This window comes from Ursus americanus, chromosome 13 (assembly GCF_024610735.1).
Source record: "Ursus americanus isolate L20-20 chromosome 13, mUrsAme1.1.p, whole genome shotgun sequence".
NCBI classification, from domain to species: Eukaryota; Metazoa; Chordata; class Mammalia; order Carnivora; family Ursidae; genus Ursus; species Ursus americanus.
Genome location: NC_142139.1, coordinates 5,352,336 through 5,370,153, shown reverse-complemented (window position 1 = coordinate 5,370,153; position 17,818 = coordinate 5,352,336). Strand labels below are relative to the sequence as shown.

Genomic DNA, 17,818 nt, shown 5'->3' with positions numbered 1-17,818 from the left:
AAGATTTAGATTTTTGAAGATACAAACATCAGTCCAAAGAGATTTTCACCAAAGGCCCTTTATTTTCTGCTCAATGTAGTGCTGGTTTTCAGACAGTGTCCAAGCTGTTTCCACGGTCCTCAGCAGATGAGGTCTGTCTTCTTTTAAAGGTCCAAGCACCAATTTAAAACTTACCACCACACTCTTCCCCCAACCCAGTTCTCAGAATGGGTGGGACAAAATAAACAACCAAAAACCCATCCATATTCACACAAGACTTCTCTCCCTTAAGGACCTACATCCTTCTTATATGCCCAAAGTAATTGACAGTGATAGTAATTTTCCTTTCTCATTTGGGGCTAAGAAGCAAGTTCATAAAAATATTCATGATGTGAAGGGGCGCCTGGGTAGCGCAGTCGTTAAAGCGTCTGCCTTCCGCTCAGGGTGTGATCCCGGCGTTCCGGGATTGAGCCCCACATCGGGCTCCTCTGCTGGGAGCCTGCTTCTTCCTCTCTCACTCGCCTGCTCTGTACCCTCTCTCACTGGCTGTCTCTCTGTCACATAAATAAATAAAATCTTTAAAAAAAAAATATTCGTGATGTGCTAAAATAGAAAGAATAAGGAAAAATCTTATATTTTTACTTTCTTTCTTTTTCACGAATTCTTTTGCCAATTTACATCGCAAGGCTTACTCTGCCACGTGTCTCTGTGTCAAGGGTGCCACATTTAAATGCTCACAGAGGAAGCAAATATCATCCGTGTCAAGTGACGAGAAAATACCCCCTCGCCCACTGATCCTGGATTGTCCCGGATTGTCCTGGATCCTGGCACATTACCTCTCAGGGTTAATATGATGATTGAATGAAATAAACTACATACAATGTATTTAGCACGGGGACTGACACAGAAAGTGCTCAAATGCTAACATCATTAATGTTAATATTATTGAAAAGAATTCCATATGAACAGCCTCTGTAAAGTAAAAACTATGAAAGGGAGAGGATATAGGTGCCCATATTGTCAGCTCGTTCTGATGATTTCTGAATGAGACCCTCATCCTGACTATGCCTGGCCATGTGACATCTTTTATCTATCTGCCAAAGCCTGATAAATGTTTAACCCTTCCGTTAGCCTCTTTCTGCCACCAGTATACCTTTAGGCAGAACTTCAGAGAATCAAGCCAATTTTCATATTAAGCCAGAATTTTTAAACAAGGTCAATAATACCAATTAGCATCTAAAATAATTTATTAATCAATTCAGCCTGTTTTGTTTTAGCAATGAACTTGCTGGTTTTGTGGCATAAATAATGAAGAAGCAATGGGTTTAAAAATCATAATGATACGATCTCTTCCTTTCTTGAAGAAAGAAAATGGATAAAGTCGTTTCTCCCTAAAGTGTCCTGTGGAGTTACAAACAGCGTGCCCATTCGAAGGAAACGGGTCGTAGGAGGAAAGCCAGCATACATGGTAAACCTGTTACTTCCCAGGAGCAGTCCAAGTTTGAGAAACAAAGAAAGGTGGGGAGATATGTAATAAGAGACTGGGACTCTTGCAATGGACATACCTTAGGGCTACCTGTCTATCACTGTCTGGTAGAATGGCAGTGACCACACTAATGTCTCTTACAGGGAGACTTCCCATGGCAGGTGGCAATTAAGGAAAATGAGAAAATCAAATGTGGAGGAATTTATATCGGAGGGTGTTGGATTGTAACTGCTGCACACTGTGTCAGGTAAAAAATGTTTCTGAAAAGATTCTGGATTCCCTGAAATAATGAAAGTGGGTAATAGAGAGTAGAGACTGTGGCAGACGATAGATAAAAACATGTGACAAATTCCACTCTCTTGACAGCCAAATCCCCTCCAATATTCATGATCGGAACCCCAGAGGCCATCCCCCCAGACCAAATTATGATCCCAGATGGCAAAGTCAGATCAAATCCGTAGGTACCAAGTTGTCACATGGCTCATTTGCATGATGAGAAAGCAAGTAGATACTACCTACGTTTTTGTGGAGTTAAGACCAAACTGTTAAGAAGAGTTTGTGACTGAAAAGTTTATAGAGTTGATACTGACCTTGCATTTTCTCTGGTCTCACTTCAACAAGGATGTTGTTTAAAGAGCCTCGTGCATTTAAAGGCTTCAGATGCACAAATCTTTTCTGCCCCTTCCACGTACCATTAAATGTATTTGCTATGTGTTCCAGACAGTAAAGGAACTGCTCAAAGCTTGGCGCTGCTTGTCTCACCGGCTGCTCCAGCTGGCCTGCTCGTCTTCGGCATAAGTGTATCACAGATGTCTCTTCTTCCCATAAGGAGACCAGTCATATGCGATTAGAGCTCACTTAGGGCCTTATTTAAACTTCATGACCTCTTTAAAGACTATTTCCAAATCTAGTCATGTTGGGGGTTAGGTCTTCAACATATGAATTTTAGGGGAACGCAAGTCAGTTCATATCAGTGGCTAAAGGGCAATACCCAAAAGCTGTTGATAACAAGTTAAGGGGAGCTGGAGGCCAGACTTTGGGATTCCAGCCTCCGTTCTGATCTTTAGAGTGAATGAAACGTCATTTGCTGAGTGCCTCTTACAGACCAGATAATGTGTGTGGCACTTTCACATATGTTATTTTGTTTTCATATTCTTTACAGCCCTAAGAGGTAAATATTAGTCTTCCCATTTTGTGGATTAGCAGACTGAGACTGAGAAGTTACATAACTCGGCTAAAGTTGCACTCCTAGTCAGCAGCAGAAACATAGTTGTCGGTACCATCTGCCACCACACAAAGCTTTTACAATATTATTGACTATATTCTCTACGCTGTATGTTACATCCCCTTGGTTTATTTACTTTATAACTAGAAGTTTGTACTTCCTAATCCTCTTCACCTATTTTGTCCACTTCTCAGCTCCTCCCCCTTTATCTATGAATCTGTTTCTGTTTTGTTTTTTCATTTGTTTTGTGTTTTAGAATCCACACATGAGTGAAATCATATGGTATTTGTCTTTCCCTGTCTGACTTATTTTAACCTAGCATAATACTCTCTAGATCCATCCATGTTGTTGCAAATGGCAAGATCTCATTCTTTTTTATGGCTGAAAAATATTCTATTGTATACATACATCACATCTTCTTTATCCATTTATCTATTGATAGACGCTTAGGTTGCTTCCATATCTTAGTTATTATAAATAATGCTGCAATGAACATAGGAGTGCATATATGCCTTTAAATTGGTTTTCATTTTCTTTGGGTAAATACCCAGAAGCAGAACTGCTGGGTCATAGGGTAGTCCTATTTTTAATTTTTTGAGGAACCTCCATACTGTTTTCCTTAGTGGCTGCACCAATTTACATTCCCACCAACACTGCACAAGTGTTCTCTTTTCTTGGTATCCTGACCAACACTTGTTATTTCTTATCTTTCTGATACTAGTCATTCTGATGGTTTTCATTCGCATCTCCCTGATGATTAGGGATGTTGAGCATCTTTTCATGTGTCTGTTGACCATCTGTGTATCTTTTTATGTCTTCTTTGGAAAAATGTCTATTCAAGCACTCTGCCCATCTTTTAACTGCATTATTTTTTATATTAAGTTATGTAAGTTATATATATACACATATATTAGATACACATACATACATAGATATTAACTCCTTGTCAGATTAATGATTGGCAAATTTCTTCTTCCATTCAGTAGGTTCTCTCTTTGTTTTGTTGACAGTTTCCTTCATTGTACAAAAGGTTTTTAGTTTAATATAATCCCATGTTTATTTTAGCTTTTATATTCTTAGCTCCTTTGTCATAGATTAATTGACCATATGTATGTGTGAGATTTTTTCTGGGCTCTCTACACTATTCCATCGATCTATGTGTCTGTTTTCAGGACAGCATCATAATGTGTTGATTATTAAAGCTTTGTAGTGTAGTTCAAAATCAGGGAATTTGATACTTCCAGCTTTGTGCTTCTTTCTCAAGATTGCTGTGGCTATTTGGGGTCTTTTGTGGTTCCATACAAAGTTCAGGATTCTTTGTTCTAGTTCTATGAAAAATGTTTTGGTAAAAAAATTTGCATTAAATGTGTAGATTGCTCAGGGTAGAATAGACATTTTAACAATATTGGTTCTTCCAATCCACATGGAATATCTTTCCATTTATTTGTGTCATTTCCAATTTCTTTCATCAATGTCCTATAGTCTTTCACTTCCTTAAATTTATTCCTAGGTGTTTTATTCTTTTTGGTGCAATTGTAGAAAGAATTATTTTTTTTTTTTAAAGATTTTATTTATTTATTCGACAGAGATAGAGACAGCCAGCGAGAGAGGGAACACAAGCAGGGGGAGTGGGAGAGGAAGAAGCAGGCTCATAGCGGAGGAGCCTGATGTGGGGCTCGATCCCATAACGCCGGGATCACGCCCTGAGCCGAAGGCAGGCGCTTAACGACTGAGCCACCCAGGCGCCCCAGAAAGAATTATTTTTATTCTGACAGTTCATTATTGATGTATAGAAACGATATCTGTATGTTAATTTTGTATCCTGTGATTTTACGAAATTCATTTATTAATTCTAATAGTTTTCCGGTGGAGTCTTCAGAGTTTTCTGTATATATTATCATGCCATCAGCAAACAGTGACAGTTTTACTTCTTCCTTATCAATTTGGATGCCTTTTATTTCTTTTCTTTTTTTGTTTTTGTTTTTTGGGTTTTTTTATTTGTTTGTTTTTTTGTTTTTGGTCTGATTGTTGCAGCTAGGACTTCCAGTACTATGCGGGATAAAAGTGGCAAGAGTGGGCTTCCTTGTCTTGCTTCTGAACTTAGGGGAAAACTTTCACCAGTGTGTATGATCTTAACTGTGGATTTGTCATGTGTAGCCTTTATTATGCTGAAGTACCTTTCTTCTGTATCCACTTTGTTGAGAGTTTTTATCATAAGTAGATATTGAGTTTTCTTTCCTGCATCTTTGGAGCTGATCATATGATTTTTATCCTTTGTTTTATTAACATGGTGTATTATATTGATTGATTTGTAGATGTTAAGCCATCCTTGTATCCCTGGAATAAATTCCACTTGATCATAGTGAACAATCCTTTTAATGTACTTTTGAATTCAGTTTGCTAATATTTTGTTGATGATCTTTGCATCTATGTTTATCAGAGATACTGGTGTGTAGTTTTCTTTTCCTGTAGTGTCCTTGCCTGGCTTTGGTATCAAGATAATGCTGGCCTCATAGAATGAGTCTGGACGTATTCCTTCCTCTGCAATTTTTTGGAGCAATTTAAGAAGGATACGTGCTAACTCTTTATATATTTGGCAGAATTCACTTGTGAAGCTGTCTAGTCTTGAATTTTTGTGTATTGTAAGTTTTTAAGTTACTGGTTTAATTTCATTACTTGTAATCAGTTTATTCAGATTTTCTATTTCTTCAGGGGCACCTGGGTGGCACAGCGGTTAAGTGTCTGCCTTCGGCTCAGGGCGTGATCCCGGTGTTATGGGATCGAGCCCCACATCAGGCTCCTCTGCTATGAGCCTGCTTCTTGCTCTCCCACCCCCCCTGCTCGCTGGCTGACTCTATCTCTGTCAAATAAATAAATAAAATCTTTAAAAAAAAGATTTTCTATTTCTTCATGATTCGGTTTTGAGATGTTTATGTTTTTAGGAATTTATCCATTTCTTTTAGGTTTTCCACTTTGTTGGTGTATAGTTGTTCATAGTAATCTCTTATAACCATTTCTATTTCTGTGGCGTGAGTTGTAACTTCTCTTTTGTTTCTGATTTTATTTATTTAGGCTCTCTTTTTCTTGGTGAGTCTGGCTAGAAGTTTATCAAATTTTTTATCTTTTAAAAAATCTGCTTTTAGGGGCGCCTGCGTGGCTCAGTCGTTAAGCCTGCTTCTTCCTCTCCCACTCCCCCTGCTTGTGTTCCCTCTCTCGCTGGCTGTCTCTCCCTGTCAAATAAATAAATAAAAGAATCAATGGTTGCTTTTTTAAAAAAAAAAATCTGTTTTTAGTTCTATTGGTTTTTTTCTATTTTTTCCCTCCAATTCATTTATTTATACTCTAATCTTTGTTATTTCCTTTCTTCTACTAACATTGGCCTCTGTTCTTTTTGTAGTGCTTTTAGGTGTAAGGTTAGATGGCTTATTTGAGATTTCTCTTGTTTCTTTAGGTAGACCTCTATTACTATGAACTTCCTAGAACTGTTTTTGCTGCATCTCATAGATTTTTGGACTGTTGTGTTTCCATTTTCATTTGTGTCAAAGTGTTTTTTAATTTTTTTCTCCTTGGTTTTTCATTGACCTGTTGGCTGTTTAGTAACATAATGTTTAGCCTCCATGTGTTTGTGTTTTTTCCAGTTTTCTTCTTGTAATTGATTTCTAGTTTCATACTTATGTGGTCAGAAGAGAAGCTTGATATGATTTCTATCTTCTTGAGTATATTAAGACTTGTCTTGTGGCCGAATATATGATATACTCTGGAAAACATTCCTGTGTGCTTGAAAAGAATGTGTATTCTGTAGTTTTTAGATAAAATGTTCTCTATATATCTATTAAGTCCATCCGGTCTAATGTATCACTTAAAGCCAATGTTTCCTTATTCATTTCTGTCTGATTGCTCTATCCATTGATATAAGTGGTATATTAAAGTCCCCTACTATTATTGTATTACTGTATCTTTCTTTATGTATGTTAATACTTGCTTTATATATTTAGGTGCTCCTATGTTGGGTGCATAAATCTTTATAAATGTTATATCCTCTTCTTGAAGTTACCTTTTATCATTATGTAATGCTCTTCTTTATCTTCTGTTACAGTCTTTGTTTTAAAGTCTCTTGTCTTTTGTCTCTTGTGAGTATTGCTGCACCAGCTTTCTTTTTGTTTCCATTTGCATGGAACATCTTTTTCCATCCCCTCACTTTCAGTCTGTGTGTGTCTTTAGATCTGAAGTGAGTCTCATAAGCAGCATGTAGATGAGTCTTGGTTTCAACCCATTCAGCCACTCGATGTCTTTCAGTTGATGCATTTAATTAATTTACATGTAATTATCGATAGGTATGTACTTATTGCCATTTTGTTAATTGTTTATTGGTTGTTTTATGGTTCTTCTCTGTTCCTTTCTTATTCTCTGCATCTCTTCCATTGTGGCTTGATGGTTTTCTTTAGTTTTATGTTTGGGTTCTTTTGTCTTTACTTTTGCATATCTATTGTAGGTTTTTGATTTGTGGTCGCCATGAGGCGCATCTATATTAACCCGCATACATAGCAGTCTCTCTCTCTTCCCATACACACAGCTGATAGTCACAAGTTTGAACACATTCTAAAAGCACTACATTTTTTTACTCCCTCCCTCATATTTTAAGTTTTTGATGTCTTAAGTAAGAAGATGTATCTTTTTATTATGTGTATCCCTTAACTGCTCATTTTTGTTATAGTTGATTCTACTATTTTTGTCTTTTAACCTTCATATTAACTTTGCAAGTAGCCAATTTACTCTACTGCTTTTACTATATATTTACCTATATCAGTAAGTTGTTTTTTTCTTTCATATATTTCCTTATTTCTAGTTATGGCTTTAACATTTTTCATAAGATCAGTTTAGTGGTGATGAACTTCAGCTTTTTCTTGTCTGGGAAATTCTTTATCTCTTCTTCAATCCTGAATGATAATCTTGCCAAATAATGCATTCTTGGTTATAAGCTTTTCCTTTTCAGCACTTTAAATATATCCTGCTACTCCCTTTTGGCCTGCAAAGTCTGCTGAAAAATCAGCTGATAGTCTTACGAGATTTCCCTTGTTTGTAACTTTGTTTTTCTCTTACTGCTTTTAAGATTTTCTCTTTATCTTTAACTTTCGCCATTTTAATTATAATATGCCTTGGTATGGATCTCTTTGGGTTCATCTTGTTTTGGGACTTTTGGTGCTTTCTGGACCTGGGTGTCTGTTTCCTTCCCCAGGTTAAGAAAGTTTTCAACTATTATTTCTTCAAAGAAGTTTTCTGCCCACCTCTATTTCTCTTCTCCTCTGTGGACCCCTAAAATGTGAATATTAGTATACTTGATGTTGTCCAAGGTCCCTTAAACTACGTGTTTTTTTTTATTATTATTTTTCTTTTTGCTGTTCTACTTGGGTAATTTCCACGATTCTGTCTTCCAGATCTCTGATCTGTTCTTATGGATCATCTAATCTGCTATTGATTTCCTCTAGAGTATTTTTTGGTTCAGTTATTGTATTCTTTAGCTCTGTGACTTCTTTATAGTTCTTTCTTATATTTTTCAACTCTTGGTTGAAGTTTTCACTGTGTTCCTCTGTTCTTCTCCCAAGTTCAGTGAGCATCTTTATGACCATTACTTTGAACTCTTTATCAGGTAAATTACTTACTTCCATTTCATTAGGGTTTTTTTTTTAACCCCTGGGGTTATATCTTGTTCGTTCTTTTATTTGGAACATATTCCTCTGTCTCCTGATTTTGTTTGACTTCCTCTGTTTCTGTGAATTAGGCAGAGCAGCTACCTTTCCCAGTCTTGAAGGAGTGGTCCTGTGTACATGCTTCCCTATGTAGACTGTGTGTGCTGGAGGCTTTGGTTGACCGGCCAAAGCTGGAGCCAGCATGGACCAGGGGGTCTTAGGGCATGCTACACTGAGGCCACCCTACAGAAACAGCTGGAGTGGGAGTGGGCATGGGTCTGGGGGTCCCAGGGTGCTCCATGCTGGAACCACCTGGCTGGAAAGCTGGAGCTGGAACTGGCCTGGGTCGGCAGGTTCCAGGGTGTTCTGCACCAGGGCCACTATGGCAGGCTAACTGGAGCTGGGGCAGGCAGGCTGGGGCACTCCACATAGGGAGTGCCCTGGTGGGATGGCTGGAGCTGAAGCAGGTGCAGGCTGGAGGTGTCCTGGAGTACTTTCTACCTGGGCCACTTTGGTGTGATGGCTGGAGATATAGTAGGCACAAACAGGGGGTATCTGAATGTGCACTGTATTGGGACAGCCTCAGTGAGATAGCTGGAGATGGGATGGGTGCCGGCAGGGGCCCACCTGAGGGGGATGGCTGGAGCTGTTAGGGCTAGGAATCTGGGGTTACTGAGACTATAGCCCAGCCAGAGTGTCTGGTCCCTGCTCCCATCTGTGCTATCAAGGTGGAGGGGAACTATAGACAATGGCACTCACCAGCACAACATCAAGTCTGGAGTTCCCATCATTACCATGTCTCTGTCTCTCCTGCCATTCTCTGTGTGGTCCCCCTGTTGTTGCTGTGCAGAAGCTGTTCAGTTAGCCTCCCGTTCTTCTTCAGGAGGCATCGCTCTATATGTAGGTGTAGATTTGGTGTGTCCACGGGATAAGGTGAGTCCAGGGTGTTCCTGCACTGCCACTGTGGACCACCACTCTCAGTAGTCTTAATCTACGTTGTTCCTATTTGTTTAATGCATATTCTCATGCATTTTGGTGGAAGGAAGTGCCTGCTTCTTCCTCAGAGAGGCAGAAAATGTCAGACACTTCTTTGCCAGGCTCGTTTGCTTCTAGAGTATCTAAACAACATTTTTAACATGGCCCCTTAGGCTCCATATGATCTGACCCCTAATTACCTTTGCCAATTTCATCTTTCCCCACAGCTTCAGCTCTTGCTCTCTGCTGTACGTGCTGTGGACTTCTTTCAGTTACTCATGTGCACCTTGCTCCCTGTTGTGGAGAGATCTTCATATGTTATTTCTCATGCCTGAAATGATTTTTCCTACCCTGTTTCTCTAGTTAGTGCTACTCTTTATTCAGATCTTAGCTCAGTCTTCACTTCCTCAGAGAATCTTCCCTGACTCCCTTAAATAAAGCCTTCTTGATAAGTTCTCAGAACCCCGTGTGCTGTTCATTCCTCACTTTACACAGTAGAATACATATCTTCATTATTGTCATTATCCATTTAATACTGCATCTTTCCCTAGATCCTGAGCTCCATGAAGGCAGGAACTATTTCTGATTTTGTTCATTTCTATATCCTGGTGGCTAGCACAGTGCCTGGTCATAGTAGGTGCATACTAAGTATTGGTTAGTAAATTGAATGAATAAACAGAGTTAACCTTTAAACAATATTCAGGACCTCTGATCCTAAAAAAAAAAAAAAAACAAAATTAATATGATGCACAGCATTCTTGGAATATTAAGTGTAAATAAAAGCATCCTGAATACCTTCTTGGTTCCTAGAACAACACCGTTTAACTGTTAGGTGATTACCTGAGAAAATGATGGTAAATGCCAATTTGCTGGAAACCATGAGGTAAAAATTAGTATGAAAATTGAGTGAAGCATAAGAACAAGCAATATTTAGCTCATTAACCATTTCAACTAAATTTTAAAACAGCAAATATATGCCAGGTACAATGCTGGATGCAGGCATCTATCCACAGATTAATTAGACCCCATCTTTTTTTTTTTTAAGATTTTATTTATTTATTTGACAGAGAGAGAGATAGCCAGTGAGAAAGGGAACACAAGCAGGGGGAGTGGGAGAGGAAGAAGCAGGCTTCCAGCAGAGGAGCCTGATGTGGGGCTCGATCCCATAACGCCGGGATCACACCCTGAGCCGAAAGCAGACGCTTAACTGAGCCACCCAGGCGCCCCATAGACCCCATCTTTGACCTCCAGGAGCACAGTCCAACAGGAAGAAGGGCTTGTGAGCAAGTAAATACAATGCAATGTTTAGATGAAGTCAGTCTTAAACACAGGATAATGACTGCTATGGTCTCCACCCTGAGAACCTCTGGGGTTGGCAGAGTAATGAGAATGTGTGTCCTGATTTCCCTATTCCCTCAACCACATTTCTGGCTACATGCTTTCTGGTCTCTGCTTGAACACCTTCGGTGACGGTACTCTCACTCCAGAGGTAGCCAACTCGTTCCACTTCTGGGCATCTCTGGTTGTTAGTGAGTTCTTTATGTCCCTGGTATTGAGCAATTAGATGGATTATTCCTCTTTTCATTTACCCACTGACTTTAATTCTACCCCATAAATGTAATCGCACTGCTACATGACAGCAAGAATTTTTTTAAAAAAAATCTGGAAAAAGGAAGAAAGTCCTTTAAAAGGGAAGATATAAAGATAAAGCATCAGATGTTCATATTTATAGTTGGTATTTTTCCTCAATATATCTTATCTCTCTTTTCCTTTCTGTTATAGCGTCAGTAAAATGTACCATTACCAAATATGGACATCATTCCTAAGTACGTTAAGACCTGACAAAGACGTAATTGTTCACTACGTAAAGCAAATTTTTATTCATGAAAAGTACAACGGAACCACCTATGAAAATGACATAGCTTTGATTGAATTGAAAAAACACGCAAACCGAAAAGAATGTGTGCTGAATAATTCCATCCCTGTCTGTGTCCCCTGGTCTTCATATCTATTCCGACCTAACGACAAATGCACTATTTCTGGCTGGGGTCGAGAAAAAGGTATATGTTTTAAAATTTGTTAGTCAGAATCCAGGGGTTGAAATAAATGGGAATAGAAATGGATAGGAGCTAATTTCCTAGTACTCGGGGAGAAACATAGCATCAAATCCAGAAAAATGAGCATTCAGTCAGGGCTAGTTTCATGGGCGTGAGACCTGTGCCATTGCCCAACATCCCAGGCTCCAAAGGGCCCCTTGCTTAGCATACTGCCCTGCTGTCATCATCATGAAGTTCTTAATAATTTTTGCCTCAGCCCCCATCTCACATTTTTATTTTTCACTGGGCCCTGAAAATTATGCAGCTGACCCTGATCCAGAGTTTCTAAGGACAGCTACGCTCTGTGACCTTGAAGTGTACATTGAGGGGTAACCATTTACACACACACACACACACACACAAAAGTAGAGTGACAGGGGAACATATATAGCACTGATTTTCTGGATTTGTTAGAGAGACATGGATGGAAAATAAAATGGCTTTCAAAGCAATAGTCAAAGTATGGGTGAGTCAGTAATCCCACCACCCTCTGCTATCTCCTCCCCTCCCCCATTCTCCTTGCCCCACCCTCTCCATCACATCCCACAAAGAGGAAGAAAACATAAAGAATTATTTCTTGAGCTTCTAAGGAGACTTGAGGTGAACCTTTGTATGGATAAGCTATGTAGACACTTAGAGACAAATTATTAGAAAAACTGGCTAAATAAGAAGTTAGATTAGAATTAAGTTAGCCAAAGCTTTTGCCTTTATCTTGAAGCATTAGCTTTGAAATTTAGCTTCCTTTTGACTTCCTACATTCTCTTTGTAAATAACTTCACTATGTTGGTCTTATAGACTCATACTCCAACACATTATTTAAAATTGCCAGATGGAAAACTATAAAATATGTGTATAAATTAACCCAGATTTGCAGTATGTTTGAATACCCAAGACTAAATTTTATTAGTAACTAGTTTATCCGGAATGCATTATGTCCTTACATTTGTTCCTCTTAAAAAAAGTTTATTACGTACATTTACAAGTATACAGAAGAATAGAGATAAAAGTATAATAAACCTACTTACTCATCACCCAGTTTCTGATTATCAACCCTCTACCATTCTCGTTTTATCTCTCTGAATCAATCACAATCTCAATAAGATAATTAGGAAGGGTTATTTATAAAGGGATTAATTACAGGGATGTGGATAGGGGGTTGGGGAACCACAGGGGCTATGCAGCAAACCGGGACCAACAGTACCAGAACATCCTCTCTGAAATCCGAAGATGTGAGGGGAAGAAGTGACCAAGAGAAAGAGACTCGGTAGAGCACTGAGAGAAGCAATGACTTTGGATTGAAGGTTACAGCCAACCCCAATCTCGTTATCCTCTCTTCTTAACCACCCCCCCTTCTTCTGCTGGGGTTTTATGTTGAAAACCACAGGCTAAGAGATTCCTACTGAGGCAATCCCTCAGATCAGGCTCTTTGGGCAGGGGGCAGGGCATTGAAGGGTGGACAATGGATCTGAAGAACAATTGGGAGCTGTTAAACATATTCCCTCTACCCCACATATTTTTTTTTCCTGGAGCATAGATATAAATGTAATTTTGTCCATGAATATTCCAGTAGATATCTTTACCAGGTAAGGACTTAAAAAACAAAAATAAAAGCAAAAACACAATGCCATTCATACACAACAAAATGAAAGTGATCCCACACTATCATCTAATAACCATCCCGTGTTTAGTATTCCTCAAGTATTTACAAAATATATTTACAATCAGGATTATTTCCATTGGGATCCAAAGTCTGCACATTGCATTTGGTGGCTATTTTTCTTAAATCTTTTTAAATCTAGATCAGTTACCCCTTCCTTTTATTTAAAATGTATTTAATAAGGAAACTGGGTCATTCTTATTTTGGAATTTTCACACCTTGAATTTGGCTGATTGTATCCTTGATGTGGTATTTCACATGTTCTTTTTTTTTTTTTTTTTAAGCTTTTATTTATTTATTTGACAGAGAGAGACAGCAAGAGAGGGAACACAAGCAGGGGGAGTGGGAGAGGGAGAAGCAGGCTTCCTGCCAAGCAGGGAGCCCAATGCAGGGCTCGATCCCAGGACCCTCGGATCATGACTGAGCTGAAGGCAGACGCTAAACGGCTGAGCCATCTGGGCGCCCCTTCACATGTTCTTCTATTCCATGTATTTCCTATAAACTGGTAGATATGTTCTTATGCATTGTTTTACTTGTTAATCAAATATAGTTTAACACATTTCTTGAGCCCTTACTGTCCTTGCAAGATAGTAATGCTAATGTGCTAGGATTTCACTGATGAAAAGTATGGACCAGGGCAACAAGGAGTATAGAAGTTACAAGACTTGAGAGACAAAGACCAGTTTCAAGGACTTACAGTACAGAGGAGCCATCAGATGTGAATGCCACCATTGGACAGCAGAATGTGACAGGTGCCTCAAGAAATATACAAAACAATGGGGTGCCTGGGTGGCTCAGTCGGTTAAGTGTCCAGCTGTTGATTTTGGCTCACATCGTGATCTCAGGGTTGTGGGATCTAGCCCCGCATCAGGCTCTGTTCTGAGCATGGAGCCTGCTTGAGAGTCTCTCTCTCCTTCCTCCTCTGCCCCTCCCCACTCACACTCCCCCTTTAAAAAAGAAAGAAAAAAGAAGAAGTATATAAAACAAGAGTTTAAGGGAGGGAGAAATCTCCTGAGCCAATAAAAATTGTTCACACGGTATAGGAGTTCCCAGTTTTTAAAGGCTTCCCCGGAGTTAGAAGAAATGATAAATTACTAATTAAAGAAAAAAAAAAAACCTCTCAACCTGAGAAGGTAACATCTTAAAACTAACTTGAAGGAGAAAAAAAGAAACTCTTTCCTAGTTTGCCCTATACTTTGGTAGATTTTTGTCTCCCCCTGCTTCTCAGAAGAGAAGAATATTAGTTTTACAGTTTACTACGTACCCACTACAGTGCTAGGGTCTGAGGAAGTGTCCTCTCAAGACAGCCAGAAGCCTCTGTCCCCTGAGAGTTTATACATTAAGTGAGGGGGTAAGTCATTTGGCATAAGATGTGTAGTGTATAATTGGATTATGGAGTTCATGGATGAATTAATTACATAAATATTTATTAAGCAACTACTCTGTGCCAGCATGAGGCTGGGTGCTAACATAGCAATCCACCCATCAGGTCCAGTCCTTGCCCTCCTAGAGCATAAAAATTGCTGAAAGCTTGGGAAAAGGTGGAGGGGAGATGGGGCAAAGACTCACTCCTTATACCCAAGACATTTCACCCCATATTCTTACGTTTTTCTCATCTTCCTGGACTGTCGATCAGCAGCAGTATCTGCCCCTTCTCTCTCCTTAGATGAAAAACATTCAAGCTCCACATCTCTAATTCAAATGAAATCCTAAATCCTCTTTCGAATCACTTAGGAGATGAACTTCTTCAGACACACAAAAACGCATACAGACTGATAACTTCATATGTATTTTCTTCATTTAACTTCTTATATTAAAAGGACGTTTTCACTCTAACAAGCACTTTCAAGGAAATCCAGAATGTAAGATGATAGGAGCTATTCATGTGAGAAAATGCTGATCACTGACTCCTACCCAGCTCCCTCCCCTAGACTCAGCAATCAGAGGGGAGGGGGTTTATCTTGTTCATCTCAGAGCAGCTAGGTCTCTGAAGTGAAAATGACTTCAGTCAGGAATGTGTTCAGAAATGCTCCCTTAACTATTTTTAGCAAGACAATAGGAGAAACAGGGCATAGGAGCAGCATGTGATTAAATATGCTAATGAACTCTCCTCAAAAGTTGATTTATGTGTTAAGGAATATATAGAATCTTCTCTGTGCCTCCTGGTTTACTGAATGATGAGAGTATTTATTTAGATTTCTCATTTGTGACTTCTAAATGTGTGCGTGTTCTCTCCCTTTGCTTAGATAACCAAAAAGTCCATTTACTTCAGTGGGGTGAAGTTACCCTACTCCACAACTGCTCCAGGTATTATCCGGGTCGCTATTTTGAAAAAGAAATGGAATGCGCAGGTAAGCCCCGAGTGGTTTCTCTAAGCTCTGTACCTATACCCCCGACCCAACACCTCTTCTCCTCGCCAACCCCACCCCCTCACCCCTCGCTCTGCGCCCTGGGCCCTTGCATCGGACCTCCTGGCTGGAGCTTCCCTTGCCCTTAGCTCAGTCCCTCCTGCTAATACAAAGAGGAAAGATCTTCCTTACTCCACGGTATAGCAGGGTGACTAAAAGCACAGACTCTGGAACCAGGCTGCGTGGGTTTATATCCCGGTGTTTACCAGTTACGACTCACTGACCTTGAACAGGCTTCCCCATCTGCAAAATTGGGGATCTTCATAAATAAGGAAACTGAGGTACAGGGCAGTTACATAAATTTCCCAAATACAGACAAGACATGGCAGATCCAGCATCAAAACCCAAACTTAAATGATCTCATTTCAGACGCATCCGCTTGGAAGTAAATCCTCCCTCCTCAGCAATCCCGTGGCACTTTTTATGACCCCTGCCACCGTCCTTTACTATCGGAGTGGTGCTAGTGCCCCTAGCTCATGTTGCAGGCTCGCAGGGTTCGCACGTCAGAGTGGAAGAAGGAATCTCGCGGACACAACAGGGTGAAGTGAAGTGAAAGTTTATTAAGTGAAGGTGAGAGCAGAAAGGAAAGAAAAGCTCCCTGGAGTGAGAGGGGTCGGGGAATGGGTTGCCACGGAGGCCCTTAGTGGCGGGTTATTGAGAACTGACCTGGAAGCTTGTGGCCTTGAGATTCTTGTGTCTTGGTTTGTTCCCTTATCTCTTGTTTCGCTCTGTCTCAGCGTCTCCAGAGCCCAGTCAGGGGAGTCAGGGCCTCCTATCTCTCCCGTCTGGACCTTAACCCCTTCCCTAATCCTGGGACAGACCCTGTGGGCAGAAAGAGCTGTCTGAGATTGTGAGGAATGGCTGATTGTGTCCTTTCTAATTAGTGGGGGTGAGGGATAGTGCGAGTCTCCAGGGAATCTGGAAGCAAGCCTTTCAGGACCTTGAGGGGCCAGCTGCTGCTGAGATAAGCTTACTTTGAACATTAAGGCACTAAGGCAGCCACCAGTACCTCGAGGAGGGTCACGCTCTGCATGTCGCAGTACCTATCAGTGGGCTGTGAACTGTAAGGAGATTTTCATGTGAGCTACATTTCTTTTGCCTTTGTTTCCCACATTACTAACACAGCTCCAACAGTTCGCTTATGGTGGTGACGTAAAGGCAGGGAACCAGCCAGGGTAATGCATTTACAATGCTTTACTAGAGCCATTTATAAATAGTGTATTCCAGAAAAAGGCAAAGTTATTGACATCCTGTAACTTTTGGGATCAGTGAGTTAAAAACCTTAGAAAGTCCTAAGAGTGAGAAGAAAGGAAACAGACCATCCCCTGTGCCCTCCCTTCTTAAATGGAGTTCCGGATGACAGAGGACAAAACGGGAGAATAGTACAAAACCCACCAGGAGGCAGTTATCACAGTTAAGAGGAAAAGCTCAGAAGATCTGCCTGCCTGAGTTCAAGTCCAACCTCTGCCACTTAGTAGCTGTATGACCTTGGATAAATTAGTTAACCTCTCCGTGCCTTATTTGTCTCGTATGAAAATAAGGATAATAATGATACTTATCTCATAGGGTTGTGGTTTAGGATTAAAACAATGAATGACTAATACATATTAAGCCCTCAGTAAGCGCGAAGTATTTCCATTATTTTCCCACTTAGCATTGGATGCTACTTTCAGATTGCAATCTCGTCAGAGTATAAACTTGCATGAAACAGAGGAAGCGCGGGAAGCACTCACTAAATATGGAGAATGAGCAGAAGACAAAGGGCTTCCCAACCTGCACCTCTCCACCTCGGTGGGGCCAGCAGGGCCCTGAGAGGGAAAGTACGCCTTATTTCCGGTTAGCGAAGTGTGAGAAAGCCAACGTTGGTACACCCCTTGGTGGAGGAGACAGGAAGTCGGCATGGCAGCCTCGACAAACAGAAGTACATGTGTGATTTTCTTCTTCCTTTGTCTTGTTCAGGTACAGATGACGGTTCCATCGATGCCTGTAAAGGGGACTCCGGAGGTCCCTTAGTCTGTAAGGATGTCAACAATGTGACTTATGTTTGGGGTGTTGTGAGTTGGGGTGAAAACTGCGGAAGACCAGAGTACCCAGGTGTCTACACCAAAGTGGCCAGTTATTTTGACTGGATTAGCCACCACGTGGGAAGGTCTCTTATTTCTCAGTACAATGTATAAAATTGTGATCTCTCTCTTCTCTTTTTCTCTTGGTAGTTGGATTTTAGTTGAAATGATACTGCATAATTAGTACTTCCCTAGGAAAAAAATAATAAAGCACGTTTTATTGGATATTTTTAAAGGTCTCT

General features: G+C 40.2%; 1 protein-coding gene across 2 annotated transcripts in view; it reads left to right on the top strand.

Annotated features, from left to right (window-relative positions):
• The window catches only part of CFI (complement factor I), a 54,910-nt gene extending 37,109 nt beyond the window's left edge, over positions 1 to 17,801 (top strand). For both annotated transcript variants that reach the window (XM_045799161.2, XM_045799160.2), the window contains exons 10-14: positions 1,344 to 1,447; positions 1,609 to 1,712; positions 11,135 to 11,412; positions 15,352 to 15,456; positions 17,473 to 17,801. In XM_045799161.2, coding sequence (XP_045655117.1) covers positions 1,344 to 1,447; positions 1,609 to 1,712; positions 11,135 to 11,412; positions 15,352 to 15,456; positions 17,473 to 17,690 — 809 coding nt within the window. In that variant the 3' untranslated portion in view covers positions 17,691 to 17,801. The remainder of the gene's footprint in view (positions 1 to 1,343; positions 1,448 to 1,608; positions 1,713 to 11,134; positions 11,413 to 15,351; positions 15,457 to 17,472) is intronic.
• Positions 17,802 to 17,818: the final 17 nt, after the last annotated feature.